We start from the raw sequence: 17,756 nt of genomic DNA, 5'->3' as shown, positions 1-17,756 counted from the left end.
CCCCAGTCTGAGGGTTTTAATTCCAAAAATATATCAAAGATAAAAATGCTTTTAAACTCTGGTTGCATGTTGGGACAGAATTGCTTATATATGTTGTTTAACAATTTGCTGCGGTATTTACCAAAATGGCAGCGCCCTGCTGTCAACGCTAGGCCACTGACGCTAGGCAGTGTAAAGTCGTAAGACGGTATCAATATCAGGGTGGGGTATCAGAAATCGTTGTTGACGTGTATGGCATGTAGAAAAAGGTTAACGAGTAGGTAAGTCTTAGCTCTGTGCACTTGTTATACCCATGGGTTTTAAATAAACAATATTTTATTCGGTTTTGTTTTAGTTATTTGAGTTTTATATTTAACGTTACTAAGTACTAATTTTAGTTTAAATTCAGTGTTACATGGTTTCGGACATTTCATCATCGCCACTTTACCAATGGATATAAACTATACATAATGATGGTGAACGTAAGACGAAGCTGGTATTGTTCTTATCTATAATTTCAGAACATATTGTATGGTTCATGGCTTTATCTTTCACTGTAATTAAATATAGGAGAATACTATTACCCCTGTATTGAGATAATGAGAAAAGATCACAAGCTTAACTCATTTCAGATTGATGTCATTGATGATAAACAATTGAGGCACCTTGATCTTTATTGGTATTCTTGAAGTGTCGCCAAAAATGATAAAAGCTCCCCCCCCCCCCCCCCCCCCCCACACACACACACAAAAAATATGACTGCACAAATGACAAATGACGGTTTATTTATATTCATATGTTTAAGGTTACAGCACAATGTAGAGTTCTTGCTGAACTTGGCAAACTTTATGAAAAAATCACAGTTGTTGAATCAATGTACACGTTGGATACATTTATTGTGAAATATTCTAAACTGAGCATTATTGTTCAATGTGCATGAAGATGACATAAAATTTTTATGTACATGAGACACAAAGTTGCATTGAACCGCAAATGCTGATTAGAAAAAAATGCCTACTACATTATGGAATTTTGTTTTATTTATTTATTTTTTTTTTTTGTATTGATGAATATGCAGCAACACTAAAAGTAACTTTTTAAACATCACCATTGAAAACATTGTTAGGGATTCTATGCAGTTTTGACTGAGTGACAGTATTGAATGGTATTTTAGTACTTTTGTAAAAACTACCAAGTAAAATTGAATTATGTAAGTCATTCAATGATCCGAATATGCACCAGAAGTTTAATACAATGATTACATAAAAATCTGATATACTGTAGACAAGATGAGATATTTGTGTTTCATCAAAAGTTTTAAAAGTAGTTAAACATACAAAATGTGTGATACAAGTGGACTCTAAGTCAAATATTTTTCTTTTTTTGTTCTTGGATGTACAGCAAATACTAAACAAAATGTTGTAGAAAGTGAAAGTGGTCTTTTATGGGCATGCTACAATCAATTAAGTTCCATTTCCAGTGTTTTTTGGATTACCATTTGATGCCCTGTGGACTTGACTTGAACTGCCTTGACTTGACTCATAAACAGGGTTATTTTCCACAAACTGTTGAGCACTCTCTGCTTGCCCCTCATATACAGGGTTTTGACACACGGTTTCTGTCTCTGGTTGATTGTTATTACTTTCCTCAGTCTCTGCAGGATTAGAATCAGAAGGAATGTTAGCTTCTTCAGTGTTGGTGTTCTGATGCACGACCTCTGAGTCTGCCACCATAGTGTTGAGGTGGTTATCAGTTTCGGAATTAAGCAATGACAGGATAGGGAGGGAGGAATCTCCTGTCGCATTGCTATCAAATTTTTGTCCATTAGGCTGTGCACCAAATAAGTGAAAATGCTCTTTCTTTTCACTGGTCTGAGACACTGTTGTCTTTCTAAAAGTCCATGCAGTGTAAATGAGGACAGCTCCAAGGATGAAAAACAATGATACAGCAACAGCAATAATACCAATGCTGGTATCCACAGCATCGGTTACAGCACGCCCTGCCATAATGTTGCAGTTTGCAACCTCCCAGTGTTGGAGAGAGGACACTGGTCGACCTTTTACATAAGCTGGGGATGCACAGTAGGGTTTTCCATATACCAAATTGCTGTTCTCTTTCAGCCTCTCCCATAGTGGACGTATGTAGCAGTCGCAAAGCCATGGATTCCCAGTGAAGATCACTTTGATTTGTCTCCAATTTAAAGCGTCTGCATCCTGACGTGTCAACTTGGTGAGGTTGTTGTACCGCAGGTCTAATGTTTCCAAATTGGGCATGGCTGAGAGGTTGTGTAGAAAATTTGGAATGTCACTGATGCCTGTTCGAGACAAGTCCAAGTACTCCAGATTATGCAGAACTTTGAGGTTCTCGAAGTCAAACTCTTTCAGTGGATTTCCACTGATGTCCAACTTTTCAAGAGTCTGACTTTGATGGAGTAAAATGTCCATAGAAATGTTCTGAATTCTGTTATTTTCAAGGTTTAAAACTTCAAGAGTAGGCAGGTTGGAAAACAGACTATTCTCAATTTGTGTGAGTAAATTTCCCGACAAAACCAGCGTTGTCAGATCTACGAGGTCATGAAATGGCGGTGAAGTCATGTCATTGTGTAGTCTGTTATAACTCAGGTCCAGTACCTTCAAGTTATCAAGTCCTTGAAAGGCCTTTGGTTCAATGTAGAAGACAGAACTGTTGGTGATCATCAGTCTCTGAAGTTCTTTCAGATTTTGAAAAGCATAGTTTTTTACAGGGTGGATAATATCCAGCGTTCCTCCAGTGTTCCTCAATTCCAACTCTTTGAGGTTGAATAATGGCGGCGGAAAAAGACTTTGCTGCAATGCTGCCTGTCTGGTTTGCATTGGGTTCAAGAACTGGACTTGTAGCACCCTGGTGGCATTAGGGATTGAGTCTGGGATGGTGAGATCTGTTTTGTTGAATACACAGGTGACATTGTTGTTGATTGTGTTACAATTGCATTCAGCGGGACAAGTGGACTCTGCCACTGTGGTATATAGGAGGAGAATAAGGATGAGTGGGAAGTTTGAGTACATGAGTCAGCCTGAAAATATTGAGAGGAAAAGTTCAACACTTAAATACAAACAAATTAATAGAAAAAACACTCTGTCAAATAATAAATAAATGTGAAGCTTATGGAAATTGATTTAGTAGGTTTGAAATAATTGCATTTTTTTTATAAGTATAGCACTTTTAAAAATGACTCTATCAAGTGTAATGGAAATGGAGGGACTTCATATAATACTGACAGTGTAATTCCTGTGATTAATGACCAATTATCATATATGAAAACACACATGTATGCAACCCATATATATGCAAAATGCTACCTGCAGAAAGACATTTAATCATTAGAGGCTCCCATTAGCCCTGCAGTGACAGTACAGAGCAGCCAGCCATTGGCCCTCGCAAAGATGTGGCTTAGAATTCACAAGTACATGTAAGTGTAAAACTCAAAGTTGTTTTCCTTCTCTGTTAGATAGAAAGTGACTTTTAGTTTAGAATATATACAATTGCTTAGTCTTGGTTGCAGTTTGCCCTGCAGTGATGACACCCGATTTGGGAAGAGAAATATTTCAGTAGTTTTCAATTTCCCTATTGCTGATGTGCCACTGTGTGGTAGGTCTGTTAGCAAATAGGAAAGGCCAGAAAAGGTCCCGAGCTGTAAAGTGCTATGCCAAATTTCAAGTTGGGTCAACCATGGGGGTAAAAAAGTTAGCCCTTTCAGAATAAAGACCCTCCCCCCCTCCCTATGAAATTGCTGGCCACAGGCATGCATGCTTAGGTTTTAGTTTGTTTTTCAGACATGTATTTCACGACTAGTGACTGAATATATCAGAAAGACATACATATCAAGAGTGAGAACATTTGCATTGTATTTGCCTATTGATTGAACTACAGCTGAAGCAGATTCATGACAGAAGATTATCGAAGTATGCAGAATTTAATTAAGATCTTAACAGATCGAGTTTTGTGATCCCACATAATGATTATTTGGTTGTTGCAGCATCACTGTTACTGTAAATTGAGCTTATTGTGGTGTTGTATAAAACCTAAGGCAAGGATAGCACTTATTTATTGATATTGTGTTTATTCTGGAGGATCCAGGTTACAAAGAAGGGGGGAGGGTCTGCTGCCCCTCCCCCCTCCCAGCCACCACCACCACGACCACATTCCCCCTGTATCAGCTTGGGATATGACTCATATAATCTGCATTGCGTTTTATATACTATATCCTCACTATTAGAAGTAAACATAACATGACTGTATACATGAGCACCCAGGCTTACATGTACATGTGAGTACCATGCTCAAGCATGCACAACAGGCATGCACACATAAGCATGGGCGCACACAAACACGTGCATGAAATTGTCAATGATCACTGGGCATTGTGCTCTCATGCTCAGTATAATATTTGGGTATAGCTGATGTGATACAATTCACTTGATTATGTTAGTGGTCGGACTGGACATAATGTGTTGTTCTCATGTTGTTTACAGTTTACCTGTAAGTTGTTTACATTTTTTGACCTGCCAGCCAGCTCACATATAGCAGATCATCCAACTCAAGCATTTTGTCAGAAAATTAGCTAATTTCCCTTCAGAACTCTGCCAATCTAGATAGATCTTCTTTAGAGTTACTCAATATCAAATTCCTCTTGTGAGGACAGATGTATCTTAAATCATTACCTTGTCAAGTTGTAAATATTTCAGTTCTCTGGTGTGGTGGTGAATCTGCCCCATAGGTATGCAAGATGTGGAAAGGTATGATGGCAATTCATAGCAGCGTGGGTGAACATTATCACCACACAATCACCATGAGAATTGAATTCACATTAAGGTTAAGTTAAAGGAAGTTAATTCTTATGGATTTCATGTAGTTACTTTATGATTCATTTTGAGGAAAATGTTCTTGGTTTTATCTGTGAATTTGCTCAGGTGGACATGGGGAATGTATATGAAAAGTAGATAGGCACTCTATCAGATAAAGGTTATATTGACCCAATCTCGACCTTTTTTCTATATAATCTCGTCCTTTTTTCTTTTTTCTGTATAAATTACAAAAAATAATAAGTCACAATCTAAAATGTTGCATTCAGATTTGGCAGTTTTTTGGTTTTTTTTGTTAAAATTTAAAAAGACTTTTGGAAATCTCTCTCTCAAGTATTTCAAGTATTTCAAGTAGGAAATATTAAAAGTAGCATGTACACTGCTAAACTTTTGGTATATTGTGTTCAAAATGCCTACCTTTATTGAAAGTCTCTGACACATAGCAGCCGGTTTCATCTGAATACATTAAAAGGAACTACACATTGCTTGTATTTTCCACTCACCTTTAAAAGATATATGGTATCAATGGTTTTCATACCACGGATCCCTCAGTTCTTTCTGTGCAAATATCCCAAACTTCTGTGTTCTGTTTCCTTCAGAATTCTTTGTAAGAATGAACACATACCAGTTGTGGGAGTATTTGAATGTGCTGATTATGCTCAGGCATAAAACTCTTGTGAAGAAACTGCTGTGAGCAGTAAGTTATGTGGCGTCCACCACTTGCTGACACTTAGCGTCCAAAGACACGATTTGAGCTTATTACATTGAATCAACTCCAGGCAGGCTTTGTTTGCTATGGGGCTTAAGACCAGGCATGGGAATTCTTGGTTTAAACACTCTTCGCTCATGGATTGATGGCAATTATATCACTTCGGTTTAAGCATTTACTCTTATGGGAATTGGTCATGAGAACTTACAGTATATTGGAAAAACAGTGAATGGGTGAAACCTTTAGGGATGTTTTTGTAACAAATGAAGCATTTGTTGGCAATGTATGACTGAAATGTGCCTTGTCTAAATAAAAAACCACTAAATTTTTCCCGAGTTGTAAAAAGAACCAAATTCAAGGTCATGAATGCCTGTCATTTCAAGAAATTGGTTTTCATTCATTCCAAACAAAATTTTTTAAAGTGATGCAGAAGAAGCATTAATTATACCTACAGTGTTAAGGATGAATAAGTGAAAAAGGTCAGTTTTCTCTGGACAGTCATTAAGAAAAAAATGATAATTGGATACAGCTACGAAGTCCATTATTTCAAGGAATGTTTGTGCCAGTAAGTTGCATCCCGTAGCTCAAGTGATAATGTTTTGAGGAAGTGGTTTTGAGTTCTGAAAAGATGAATAAGTGAAATTGTGTAAAATATTTTAAAATTATAAATAATATTAAAAAGGTAAATGAGTTGAAAAGTGGAATTTTTTAAATGCATGTGGGTAATTTTCTGGAATATCCAAGAGCAGAAACCCAACTTTACTCTTCTTGGCCTTTATCCCTACCTAATACAACTGGTGCTGCACATGTACGGGTCTGTAATTCTTTATTATGTTCAACCAAACCCCAAGTGAATGGGTTATTGTCCAAGGGCCTGCTGAGTTTTTATGATCATGTCCAATATTATTAAGACTCATACTTATCTTCACCTGGGGTTCAAATAAGGAATAATTGGGACTTCTTTTATTTCCCTAATGAATGTAATGGGTGTGATGAAGAGAATGTGCTGACACATGTTTCACACTCGGGGGGCTTCTCAGTGTATTACATCATGATTGTATGACCAAAATGACGCTGGCACATGTTCATGTAACTATTTGCTTGCAAGTACAAATAACTGTTCATCAATCAGAAGGCAACAAATGTTTCATAACTATATATTCAATCCAAAAACCTGCTTTCCACACACACACAGAGAAGGCATAATGGTCTGAGGGATCAGTCTTATTGACTTGTGAATAATACCAGCTTGAAGTATAGGAAATAATAATCTGATTGAAGGGCTTGAGTTGACATTTATAAGCTTCGGCTCTAGGTTTATGGACTCGGTTGTTCATTGGGCTTCATGGGGAGTTGCCAAGGATTGTAGTGATTATGCAACACCCACTAATGGTTATTTCTCTATTGGGGACCATTGACAATAAATTTTGTCGATCAAACTTATACATACCAAATCAACAGGACTCTCGCTGAATGCAATCAGATGAACAAACTAACATACCTTCTCTTGTTCTCAATATACTCTTATAATATCACCAGCCTTTCTATATTCTACTCAAGGATAGGAGGAGGCGTATTAGATCGCATTCACAACGAGTTGAGCCAGGCTTTACAAATCCTGGGGACTAAATATGGCGGACGTACATGAAAGAAAAACTGCCTAATCTTTTAATAGTCTCTCCGCCTCCCACACGCCTCACCAAGTGTCGTCCCAATGGAGCCGAAATTTAATGACTGTACGCCTGCAGGGACGACGCAGTCTGTAAATCTGATTGCATTCAGCGTGAGTCCCCACAGAGTTAATGCACAGTAGCTTTTGCGACCTAACTCATTCTTAACTGCCCCTCAAAGTTATGCCTTGTTATGGCCTTGTTTTCTATTGAATAAAAATGCATGATACTTAATGCCTCGAACTGTTCAATTCTAATTTCCATTTACTAGTTAATTTTGTTAAATAACAGTCTCTGTAGGCCATGGAAGTTTTTTGACATATTGTGATTTACTGATCCAATGATCTCTCTAAGATATTTTTTGAGTTTTGAGTATTTATCTTAGTTAATTGATGGTAAGGAAGATCGAAGGCCATGAAAGTTCTTTGACCGCCATTTTGTAAGTTTTTGGTTCAATAAACTCTCCTGATCTTTTTAGTTGTGAGTATTTATCCTTGATGGTTAGGAAGATCAACAGTCTTTCTTTGTTATTTGATTAAGTCCCCGAAGGGTTGTATATCATAGACTATGACAAGAACAATATTCATTATTTGCATTTATCATTCGAATTGGCAAAATTGGCATTTCCCATGGAAATATCAGGGTAATATGAGCTAATCCAATAGTAGCTGAAACATAGGATATCATACAGTTTCAGCCATAATATGGAACTCTGAATTGATCAACTGTGAATATTTATAACTTCATATTGGATGTTTTATTGCAGGTTTTGATGCAGTTAGTCAACTATACTGAGAAACTGAAACCTGAATGAAATACTCCAAGCTTCCATAGCCCAGGCAGCAAGAATCAACTTCAATCATGAATTCCCACCATGGTGGCCGCGAGTCCAGCCCCCCAGTGGAACCTTTTCACACCCTCTGCGTACTGGAGTTTGTCACAGATGCCCCTCAAGCAGCCATAGAGTGGATGATCGCCAAGATCCACGCACAACGGACAGCAGGGGGAGCTGAACTGCAGGCATATTCTGTAGTAAACAGACACAACCAGGTTATTGACATGGGAGAGGTTTTCCTGCAGACCTGTTAACAAGATGTGATAACTAAAAAAATAACATGAAGAACATGAAGAACATGAAATAACTGCTGGTTGTCTTTCAGGGTTTACTACATGTATGGAAATACATGTAGTAAACCCTGAAAGACAACCAGCAGTTCTGAAATTTTTCCAAACTGAACGATTATTGTTGGACTTTCAGTAAATTCAGAATGGCAGACTTTCTAAAAACTAATGTCCAAGTCCCTTGGACTGAATATGATTTTGTACCAGTTTAAGAAATTTTTTATCATTCATGGTCCATAGGACTGAGAATTTCATCATGTTCTAGACCCCATTCCCACAGATTTTAGATTGTTCTATCCCTGTGGGGAGTCTCACTAGATTACTGTCAGCTTAGCCAGCTTTAATGTCTGCCCGCCTATTAAAGCTGTAAGGAGGTAATTAACTACCGTGTGCGCTCGGCTGACAGCAATTTAGGGTGAACCCCCAGGGAGTTAGGTCAATCTAGATGGATCGATCTGAATCTGTGGGAGTGCAGTCTTAGACATCACCCATAGCCAAGCATTGTATTAAAGAGGCCATTTGCTTTAATTTCCAGGAGGTGATCCTCCATATTGGGGCCGGCACGGACCGTCTGCTGGAGGCGGCAGAGTTGATGCAGATCAAGAAAGAGGACAGTGCGGGGGTGCTGAGGGAGATTACCATTGCTGAGATTAGTCAGTTTAAGAAGTCAGGTTTGTACACTGGGTTACAGCTAGTTAGATTGGGTCTGTGGATTGTTGGGTTATTTTAAGATGTGTGACAGACAGACAAACAGACAGGCAGACTGGCAGACAGACAAACAGACAGGCAGACGGACACTCTGTCAGATGGATTGTCAGAAAGACTGAGAGACAGAAAGGCACATTTATTTATTTATTTTCATTTCTTTATACATTTACCATTGTGCTCTAATGAGAGCAACTAAACAAGAATATTTATAAAAAGGATATCTGCAGAGTTTGAATGTTTTAAATCACCTTGAAACTTCACATAAGATATATCTGCTTTACATTATCCAGGAAGTGTTGGCAATAGGAAGGTAAACCTGGGTGACCATGTGTGATAGCCAGTTGATCAGTTGCTGTGATTTCTTTATCACTAAAATACCCCTTCTTGCAGATTTCACTGATTTTCAATTGCAGCCATTCTTACTGATGTGTTGTAGAATATTATCTTATTAACCTGCTGAGATGCACCAAATAGGCACACATATTTATACTCTTTTATCTTTGTTGAAATTTGGAATAGCCAATCTGCTTGAAGATTTTGTACTGTAGAAATTGTTATGTTCTTTCATTAACAAATTTCTCCTTTTCTATGAAAATTAACTCCTTTTCTATTAGTAAGTAAAGCATAAAAGCATATACTCGTACATGTTTTGACACATCTTGTTTTAATCTGGTTATTATCATGTCTACATACCTTTCCAAACCTGTACAAAACCATACTTACCTATTCAACCTTAGTCATGATTATCTAACCTGTGTCTATATTTCTTACTAATATTAGAGTAAAATAATACTAATGTTCCAAAAGTTGATTAGCTGCAATGTAAAACGTGGCAGTCTTGCTACTTTTTGGGTCAGCTTGCCCTCATAGCCTCTGTCTGGATTGGATTAGATTTCGCACAGGCGTCTCAGCTTACAGCTTGCATCCCACGATTTTCAGCATTCTGTCTCAGCCCATTTTAGGGCAGACTGTCACAACATTTGGGACAAATTTCAGGTTGCTGACAAATTCATAATCAAGAGAGCACAAGATTTACAGCAATGGCCTAGCTTTTAATGTCTACCCAACTTGCTTTTAAATTAGCTAAGATTATCTTTGCCCTGCTTGATATTTTATGGTAGAACTCTTTTTATTGTAAGTTTTCTTTAATTGGTAAGTCCAAATGGATTAAGGTTTTTGAAGTTGTATTGAGAAAACATCAAATTTTGCTTTGCTTATGCTCAGTTTTAATATCATCATATTGATTTTTATTTGTAGCACACATTTATTTTGTTGTTAAGTTTAAAATTGTTTCACTTCCTCTGAAAAGTGTTAATTTTTTTCTCATTATTGAGGTAATTGAGAATGCCACTTTCTAACTGACAAGAAATGGACAGACATTTTGTAGATGTCCTCAACTTTTCAGTGAACTCATTTTATTGCTTTATTGCAGGGGATCTGGCAAATTTTCTGACTTTGGCTGAAAAGCAGCAGATCATCCTCCATGAACTGGAGAAGATCCGTGCCTCAGATTCGGACAAACATGTGCCAGGGTATTTGAAGAAAAAGTTGTACCCAGGACAGTCTATAGGTGAGGCCACATTGGGAATGGATTGGATGGGCCATAATGACACATCATAATTGTTAATGATCCTGCAACTGTTGAAAATTGTTGTTTGTTTCGAGTTTTTGCTTTGAGAGAGAAAATGAGAGAGAAAATAATACAGCTTTCTAATGGTTTTTATTTTGCAAACTCAGAACATTAAACTGTTTCAGCTAACATATGTATAAGTTGTTTATAACGATCACAGTGATGAAAGAAATGCATGTATGTTCATGAGATGCATTCCTTGAATTTTTAGTAAGAAAACTACTGAATGATGCCGTAATACATAAACTATATCCCCTCCATGACAGAGATGTCCTGAAGAGGCTGGGAGAAGAGTGGTATAATAAGGTCAGCAAGCCTCAGCCCATAGGTAGGTCAACAAACAGCCCACAAGTAGGTCAACAAACCTCACCTTGTAGGTACACGTAGGTCAACAAACCTCACCTTGTAGGTAATGTAGGTCAAAATATTACAATCTATAAGTAGTTGAACAAACCTCAGCCCAAAGGTAAGTCAGCAAACCCTGACATGTAGGTAGGTCAACAAACCTCAATAGGTAGGTAGGTTGATATACCTCAACCCATAGGTAGTTCAGCATGCTTTAGGTCGAAGGTAGGTCAACAAACCTCAATAGGTAGGTAGGTTGATATACCTCAACCCATAGGTAGTTCAGCATGCTTTAGGTCGAAGGTAGGTCAACAAACCTCAATAGGTAGGTAGGTTGATATACCTCAACCCATAGGTAGTTCAGCATGCTTTAGGTCGAAGGTAGGCCAACAAACCTCAATAGGTAGGTAGGTTGATATACCTCACCCCATAGGTAGTTCAGCATGCTTTAGGTCGATGGTAGGTCAACAAACCTCAATAGGTAGGTAGGTTGATATACCTCAACCCATAGGTAGTTCAGCATGCTTTAGGTCGAAGGTAGGTCAACAAACCTCAGTAGGTAGGTAGGTTGATATACCTCAACCCATAGGTAGTTCAGCATGCTTTAGGTCGAAGGTAGGTCAACAAACCTCAGTAGGTAGGTAGGTTGATATACCTCAACCCATAGGTAGTTCAGCATGCTTTAGGTCGAAGGTAGGTCAACAAACCTCAGTAGGTAGGTAGGTTGATATACCTCAACCCATAGGTAGTTCAGCATGCTTTAGGTCGAAGGTAGGTCAACAAACCTCAGTAGGTAGGTAGGTTGATATACCTCAACCCATAGGTAGTTCAGCATGCTTTAGGTCGAAGGTAGGTCAACAGACCTCAGCTTGTAGATATTCCAAAATATCACAGCCCATATGCAAGTCAACAAACCTCAAACTTGAAGTAAGTCAAAAGAACTTTGCTCTATACAAACAATTGATTCATATCCCATATATAAGGTAAATTTGAATGTATGATAAAAATTTCTAAAAAGATCAATTTTTTTTTAATTATTGAAATATCTTAAATAGATACTATCATTGAACATCACTATCATTGTGATATTTTAACATAACTTTATTTATTTTCCAGATGACATTCGTACCTACTTTGGAGAAACCATTGCAATGTACTTTGGTTTCCTTGGCTTTTACACTATGGCTCTTATCCCACCGGCCATTTTGGGTCTTATGTATTACTTTGTTGCCTGGCAGGACATAAATCGGCTGGCCCTTTTTGCAGTGTTTAATGTAGTCTGGGCTACAATATTCTTACAAGTTTGGAAGAGGAAGGCCTCGGAATTTGCCTTCAAATGGGGAACTCTGGACAGAGTCCACTTCGAGGACTGCAGGGCAGCGTACTTTGGTAAAATGGGCATAAATAAGGTGACGGGCCGCCCTGAGCCTGTCTACCCAAAGTGGAAGCGTGTTTTAAGGTTCTATTGCGTCACCATGCCAATCATCCTCTCTTGTCTGCTGTTTGCGGTTGGGGTCATGCTGGTGTATTTCTGGTTTCAAATAGAGGCCGAGGTGTACCACGCTGAGTGGCAGACATTATGGACAAAGGCGCTGGTTCTGGTGCCGAGTCTCCTGTACAGTGTGGCCATTGTTGTGATGAACAGTATCTACAGAAAGATAGCAAAGGCGCTGAATGATTTTGGTAAGTGAAAGAGATGAGGAATAAGAGGTTGCTGTTAATAACAGTGTATAACAGTGTTATACTTATTTTGGAAAAAAATTCATTCTCAAGATTTGTAATGGATTTGATGATTCTGTGACTGACTAGAGTAAGGACTCATTCCCTTGAAACTATTGGTCTACGTACATATAGATCCATCCATCTCTGTGGGGATTCTCGCTGAATATTTAACAGATTAACACACCTCCTCTTGTAATTGATTTGCTCGTATGATCACCAGTTTTTCTGTATTCTACTTAATGCCAGGAGGAAGCATGTTACTCTGTTAAAATGACTGCATTCAGCGAGAGTCCCCATAGAGTTGGATTGATCTACGTAGACTGATAGTTTCAATGAGAATGAGGAGTAACAGGCCTACCCAGCTACCAGACTCGGCACTGAATGATACCGAATTCACCGGTAGATTGGACCACAATACCCGTTTTCAAGATGTGCGTCAGTGCTGTGTGTCAGCTGTCTGTGCTGTGGGTTGGCTTGTGAATTCAGTTATATCAGAATGCTTAGTAGTTTGGATAGTTCATAAGTAAGAAAAATTAGATTTAGATCACAAGCTTATTAAAATCAGTATGTTTGTTTTTTTTTTTTTTTTTTTATTTTTTTCAGTGTGATGATTTTTTTTCAGAAAATCACAGACTCCAGTCTGCTTATGATAACCACCTGATTATCAAGCTAGTTTTGGTAAGACATTGTGTCATAACCTGTATACCCTGATAAATGTTATTATAGACTTTCTTCTAATTGGGGTATGCGACAGGGGCAGATTTAGGTCGTCTTCTGGGTCTTCTAGAAGACGGTCAGATTTTCGAGTTTACATTGAAGGGTATTTAATTTTTTTCTGATGGAAGACAGTCAAAAATGGAGGATGGATCAATAAAGATAATTTGGAAGCCTGTCAGAAAATATCTCTGGATCTGCCCCTGTATGAAGTGGCCATTATTGGATATGTGAAGATCTCAATATGGGATATGTGAAGTTACCATTCTGTGTTACTGTTTTTTAGTGCTGTCTTATTTGTCAAATGTGAAATAACACACCCAGATTAAAAAAAAAAGACTTCACCCAGGCTAGTAATGCTACAAAGAAATTTAATGAGATGATTTAAAGAAATGTTTTCCAAAGTCTCATTGGTGTAACACTATGTAGTTTGCTTGTTGCTGTAATAAAACAAAGAAATTTTAACCATTTTCTGTCTTTTCCAGTTTGATTTTGTCAACTGTTTTGTGGTGTTGTTTTACATAGCTTTCTATATGCAAGATATTCCTAGACTCAGGAGTGTAAGTAAAATAATTTTTCTTTGATATATCTTCAGTTGGAAAAGAGAAGAATGTAGATTTGAAGTTAATTTATATCACAAGTACATGTTCAAGTCTTAAGTTGAGATGATTTAAAAGAAATGCACTACTGTATGTGTTTTGTGCAGTAAAACAACACAGTCATGTTTTAAATATTATTTATAATCAAAGAGAAATTTAGGTGACATGTTTAAGTTTCTGTTTCAGTCCTTGGCACTTCTGTTGATCATACAGCAAGTAATAGGACAAATTCAGGAATCCCTCCTTCCATATTTGATGTTCAGGTAGAACAGTATTCTTATCTGAGATGTCAGAATGTGATGGAGCATCATTTTTTAACCTGCCATGTTATCACTGGAATGTTTCATTGTAATGTAATAGTGTCAGATAAATAGTGATGATTTTGGAACTCGGACATTCTTAGCTAATATAGTGGTAACTATTTTGACTACAAAATCAAAACCAATGAATAAAAATTAATTTATTAAATGCTTAAATTTGTGGATAACACTCCTGGACCAGCAAATTCTGGTCGCCAGTAAAAAAAAGTTATATCTGTGAAACTGTTTAAAACACCTTTTATGTGGTTAAAATCAGTTGAGCTATTGATTGTATAAGTAAATTTGTTGCCACTTTTCATTGATAATTAATTTCGTAACTTCATCTCTAGTATTGTTTCATTTCACAATTAGGTACAAGTCCAATAAAATGGACAAAGCTGAGGAGAGAAGAGAGAGCCTCGTAGATAAAGATGCCAAAGTCGACAGCGATGAAAGCTGTCATGTGACTGATATCATCAGCAAGGAGGTCAGAAAGCAGGCCGAGGTGGAGGGCGAGATGGAAACCTATGAAGTAAGCAGAAAATGAAAGTCAAGAGAGGAAAAAATTTAAAATTGAAAAATGTTTTGGCCTGTTGAAATGTCAGTTTTGATGTGTTTAGTTGATACAGATTTTTGTGTGTGGTTTAGTAGTGATAAATGACAGTAAATAGAACGCATTGATATAAACAATAGAAAATTTGTTTCTTTTTGATAACAGATAAAATGTTTTGACCTCTTAAAATGTCAATTTGACTTGTTAACCTGGGACAGATTTTTGTATAAATGTATGATTTACTCATAAATAACAGAAAATATTTTTTTTTTTTACTTTTTTGGTATGAATATTGAGTTTGGTTCACTCATCGAAAAAGAAAAGAATAGAGCTAGACTAGTGCCACAATATTTACTTTGTTATTGTTGTGAGCAGTACAAATTTAGCTTTAGCTTTAGATTTAAATTTAATTTAATTTAATCTATTTCATATTCAGGGCACCATGGATGACTACCTGGAGATGTTTATACAGTTTGGCTACGTGGTGCTGTTCTCCTCCGCCTATCCCCTCGCAGCAGTCTGGGCCTTCATCAACAATGTCACCGAGATAAGAACAGACTCGTTCAAACTCTGCAAAGTATTTCAGCGTCCTTTCTCTCAACCCACCGCCAGTATTGGTGCATGGCAGGTACGTGACAGTTTAGGGGAGATGGACAGTTTTTTCTTTAATATTATTATTATTATTTTTCTTTATCTTGATTCTGATCTTCAGTTTTTTCTTTTTTGTTTTTTTTTTTTTAATATTTTTGAATAACCCTAATTTAAGCATTTCACTTTGTAACAGTTTTCTAATAATATGAATGAATATGCTGTTTTTTTAAACTTCTTAAATTCAGTTTGTGGATTTTTTGTCCAATATCTTACCCTTTTTTACCCTTTGTTTTTTGATAGCCAAAATGAATTTAAGTAGAATCTGCATCAATATCAGTATCAGATTTCAAGATTATTCCTGTGTTTCACTTATTCTGTAAACCCCCTGCCTGCCATGTGTTATACAGATTGCCTTCCAACTGATGGGGATAATAGCTGTGATGACCAACTGTGCCCTGGTGGCCCTGTCCCTGCATAACCAAGGTCTGCTGCCAAAGTGGGACACTGCCGACTTGGTGTTATTGTTCGTAGGAGGCGAGGTATGTGGAAAGTAGATTTTGTTATATTTCTTTGAAATGTCTGTTCAGCCAAATTTGCTTTACACTGCTATCATGTCTCAATTGTTGTTGTTGTTGTTACTGTAGTCCATGGTGATGACTTAGAATTACAATTGGTGTAGAAGCCATGAGCATACACACGCGCACAAAGGCGCAGAGTATACAAGATATATTAGATAAATTTCTCATTGTTTGTTCACTTTATCATCTGATTCTTTCCAGCACTTAGTGTTGGCCCTGACACAAGTATTAGGCGCCATGGTCCCAGATCTGCCAAGGACCGTCAGGACGGAGATGGCCCGGATCGAGTTCCAGGCTAGACAGGCATGGAGGAATGAGGTAGGTTCCCTATGTTCAGTACAGAGAGGCATGGAAGAATGATGTTCCTTCATGAAACTTTCATTTGTGTTTATTTTAATGTGTTAAAACAGCTTTTGTTAAAACATATTCTAAATACATTGAATCAACAAGGAGTGGATGGAGATGTATGGAAAATCTGGAGTCAAATTTTGATTCAGCTTTTGTTTAAAATGTGTACTTTTATAAAGAGATTCAGAAGTAAAATTGAATTACAAACAGAAGTTCTAGAGTTACCTTGTTTATTTATAGAGGAGCCAAGCTGCCAGAACCCACCGAGTGAAGTTAAGGCGAGCAGTTTCTTTATTAAATGCAACGCCAATTTCAATGCCACCTCTTGCAGACAGTAAAGTAGATGGCACTACTATGCAACACAGGACCACCAATGTTTGAGGAAGAAAACAATTTTTTTTTTTGGTTTTATTTGATGTTCTTTTTTTTTTTTTTTTGGAGAAACTTTATTTACAAGTTTCATGTCAGTTTTTTGTTGTGTTTTCACTGCCAAATATGATGAAATGTTAAAATAAGTAGTTTAATTCAAAGATATTGTCAAAATAAGTAATATTGAAATGTGGGATTCATCTTAGATACAGATATTTATGGGCTAACACAAGGCAGCTTCCTAGTGATATTTAAACATTCAAGTAATAATGCATTATATTTTTTGCTAACGTTTTAATCTCAGTTGCTGTAAGTGTGTGGTGCCTATAATTTACAAACATGATTTTATTTTCTAAATTATAATTGGACAAATTGTCTTCTGTTAAGTATAGCTGGTCACAATTTATTGTATAATTTTTCTTTATATCTGATATAGGAAATTATATTATTGGTTTATATATGCTTATGGCAAAGTGTCAACTGTAACAAAGTAGCAGAACTGTGATGGTCAAGTAATTCTCGTCAAATTACTCTTGCAGACAATAATTGTTCAACAAACCAGACATGTTATTTCCTTTCACATTTTGTCAGCATTCTTGTATAATTAATGACTTTAAAATGGAAATCATTCCAGCTGCCTTGTTGAAGTGAAATTTCCTGGTGTTGGCTTTGAAGTTCAAATGCTCTAGAGACTCTTTACAAGATGGCAGTCTGCAAAAGTGCACACAGTTGAAGAAAATTTGTGATTGATTTATTCCACCGTGTGCTTTTCTTGCGTTCCGATTCACGTCTTGTCAGTTTATGTAGTTAAGCAGCAAGTATAATTAGTCTTCCAGTTTGAGCATTTCTTGTCACCTTTATGAGTTGGACATGAATAAACTGCATAGCTGCAAACTTCATCACCCCCCTTAACTTTAGATGTCAGTATCAGATATTCATCTGTGTTGAATTGATTCAATTTTAATCAAGTTTATTATAT

General features: G+C 37.1%; 2 protein-coding genes across 4 annotated transcripts; one reads left to right on the top strand and one right to left on the bottom strand.

Annotated features, from left to right (window-relative positions):
• The first annotated feature begins 105 nt into the window (after window positions 1-105).
• On the top strand, window positions 106-17,687 carry LOC106173954 (anoctamin-10). 2 transcript variants are annotated; one of them, XM_013555299.2, is made up of 14 exons: window positions 106-260; window positions 7,966-8,249; window positions 8,857-8,992; window positions 10,462-10,599; window positions 10,871-10,987; window positions 12,121-12,687; window positions 13,349-13,404; window positions 13,926-14,000; window positions 14,226-14,302; window positions 14,711-14,870; window positions 15,328-15,519; window positions 15,890-16,021; window positions 16,262-16,378; window positions 16,649-17,687. In XM_013555299.2, exons 2-14 carry the CDS (start codon window positions 8,061-8,063, stop codon window positions 16,787-16,789), a joined length of 2,097 nt encoding a protein of 698 aa, XP_013410753.2. In that variant the 5' UTR covers window positions 106-260; window positions 7,966-8,060; the 3' UTR covers window positions 16,790-17,687. The 2 variants fall into 2 exon arrangements, with proteins under 2 accessions (XP_013410753.2, XP_086868213.1); XM_087012087.1 differs by lacking the exon at window positions 106-260 and adding an exon at window positions 3,273-3,427.
• Window positions 748-5,857, bottom strand: LOC106173956 (uncharacterized). Of its 2 annotated transcripts, none has more exons than XM_087012088.1 (2): window positions 5,324-5,857; window positions 748-3,031 (listed from the first exon to the last, which is right to left on the bottom strand). In XM_087012088.1, exon 2 carries the CDS (start codon window positions 3,021-3,023, stop codon window positions 1,443-1,445), a length of 1,581 nt encoding a protein of 526 aa, XP_086868214.1. In that variant the 5' UTR covers window positions 3,024-3,031; window positions 5,324-5,857; the 3' UTR covers window positions 748-1,442. The 2 variants fall into 2 exon arrangements, with proteins under 2 accessions (XP_086868214.1, XP_013410756.2); XM_013555302.2 differs by lacking the exon at window positions 5,324-5,857 and adding an exon at window positions 4,680-5,049.
• Window positions 17,688-17,756: the final 69 nt, after the last annotated feature.

The sequence above is a fragment of the Lingula anatina genome, chromosome 4 (assembly GCF_051362555.1).
Source record: "Lingula anatina isolate TDL-2025a chromosome 4, LinAna3.0, whole genome shotgun sequence".
In the NCBI taxonomy this organism is placed as follows: Eukaryota; Metazoa; Brachiopoda; class Lingulata; order Lingulida; family Lingulidae; genus Lingula; species Lingula anatina.
Note: the sequence above shows the minus strand (reverse complement) of the source record. Positions and strands in the feature narration are given on the sequence as shown.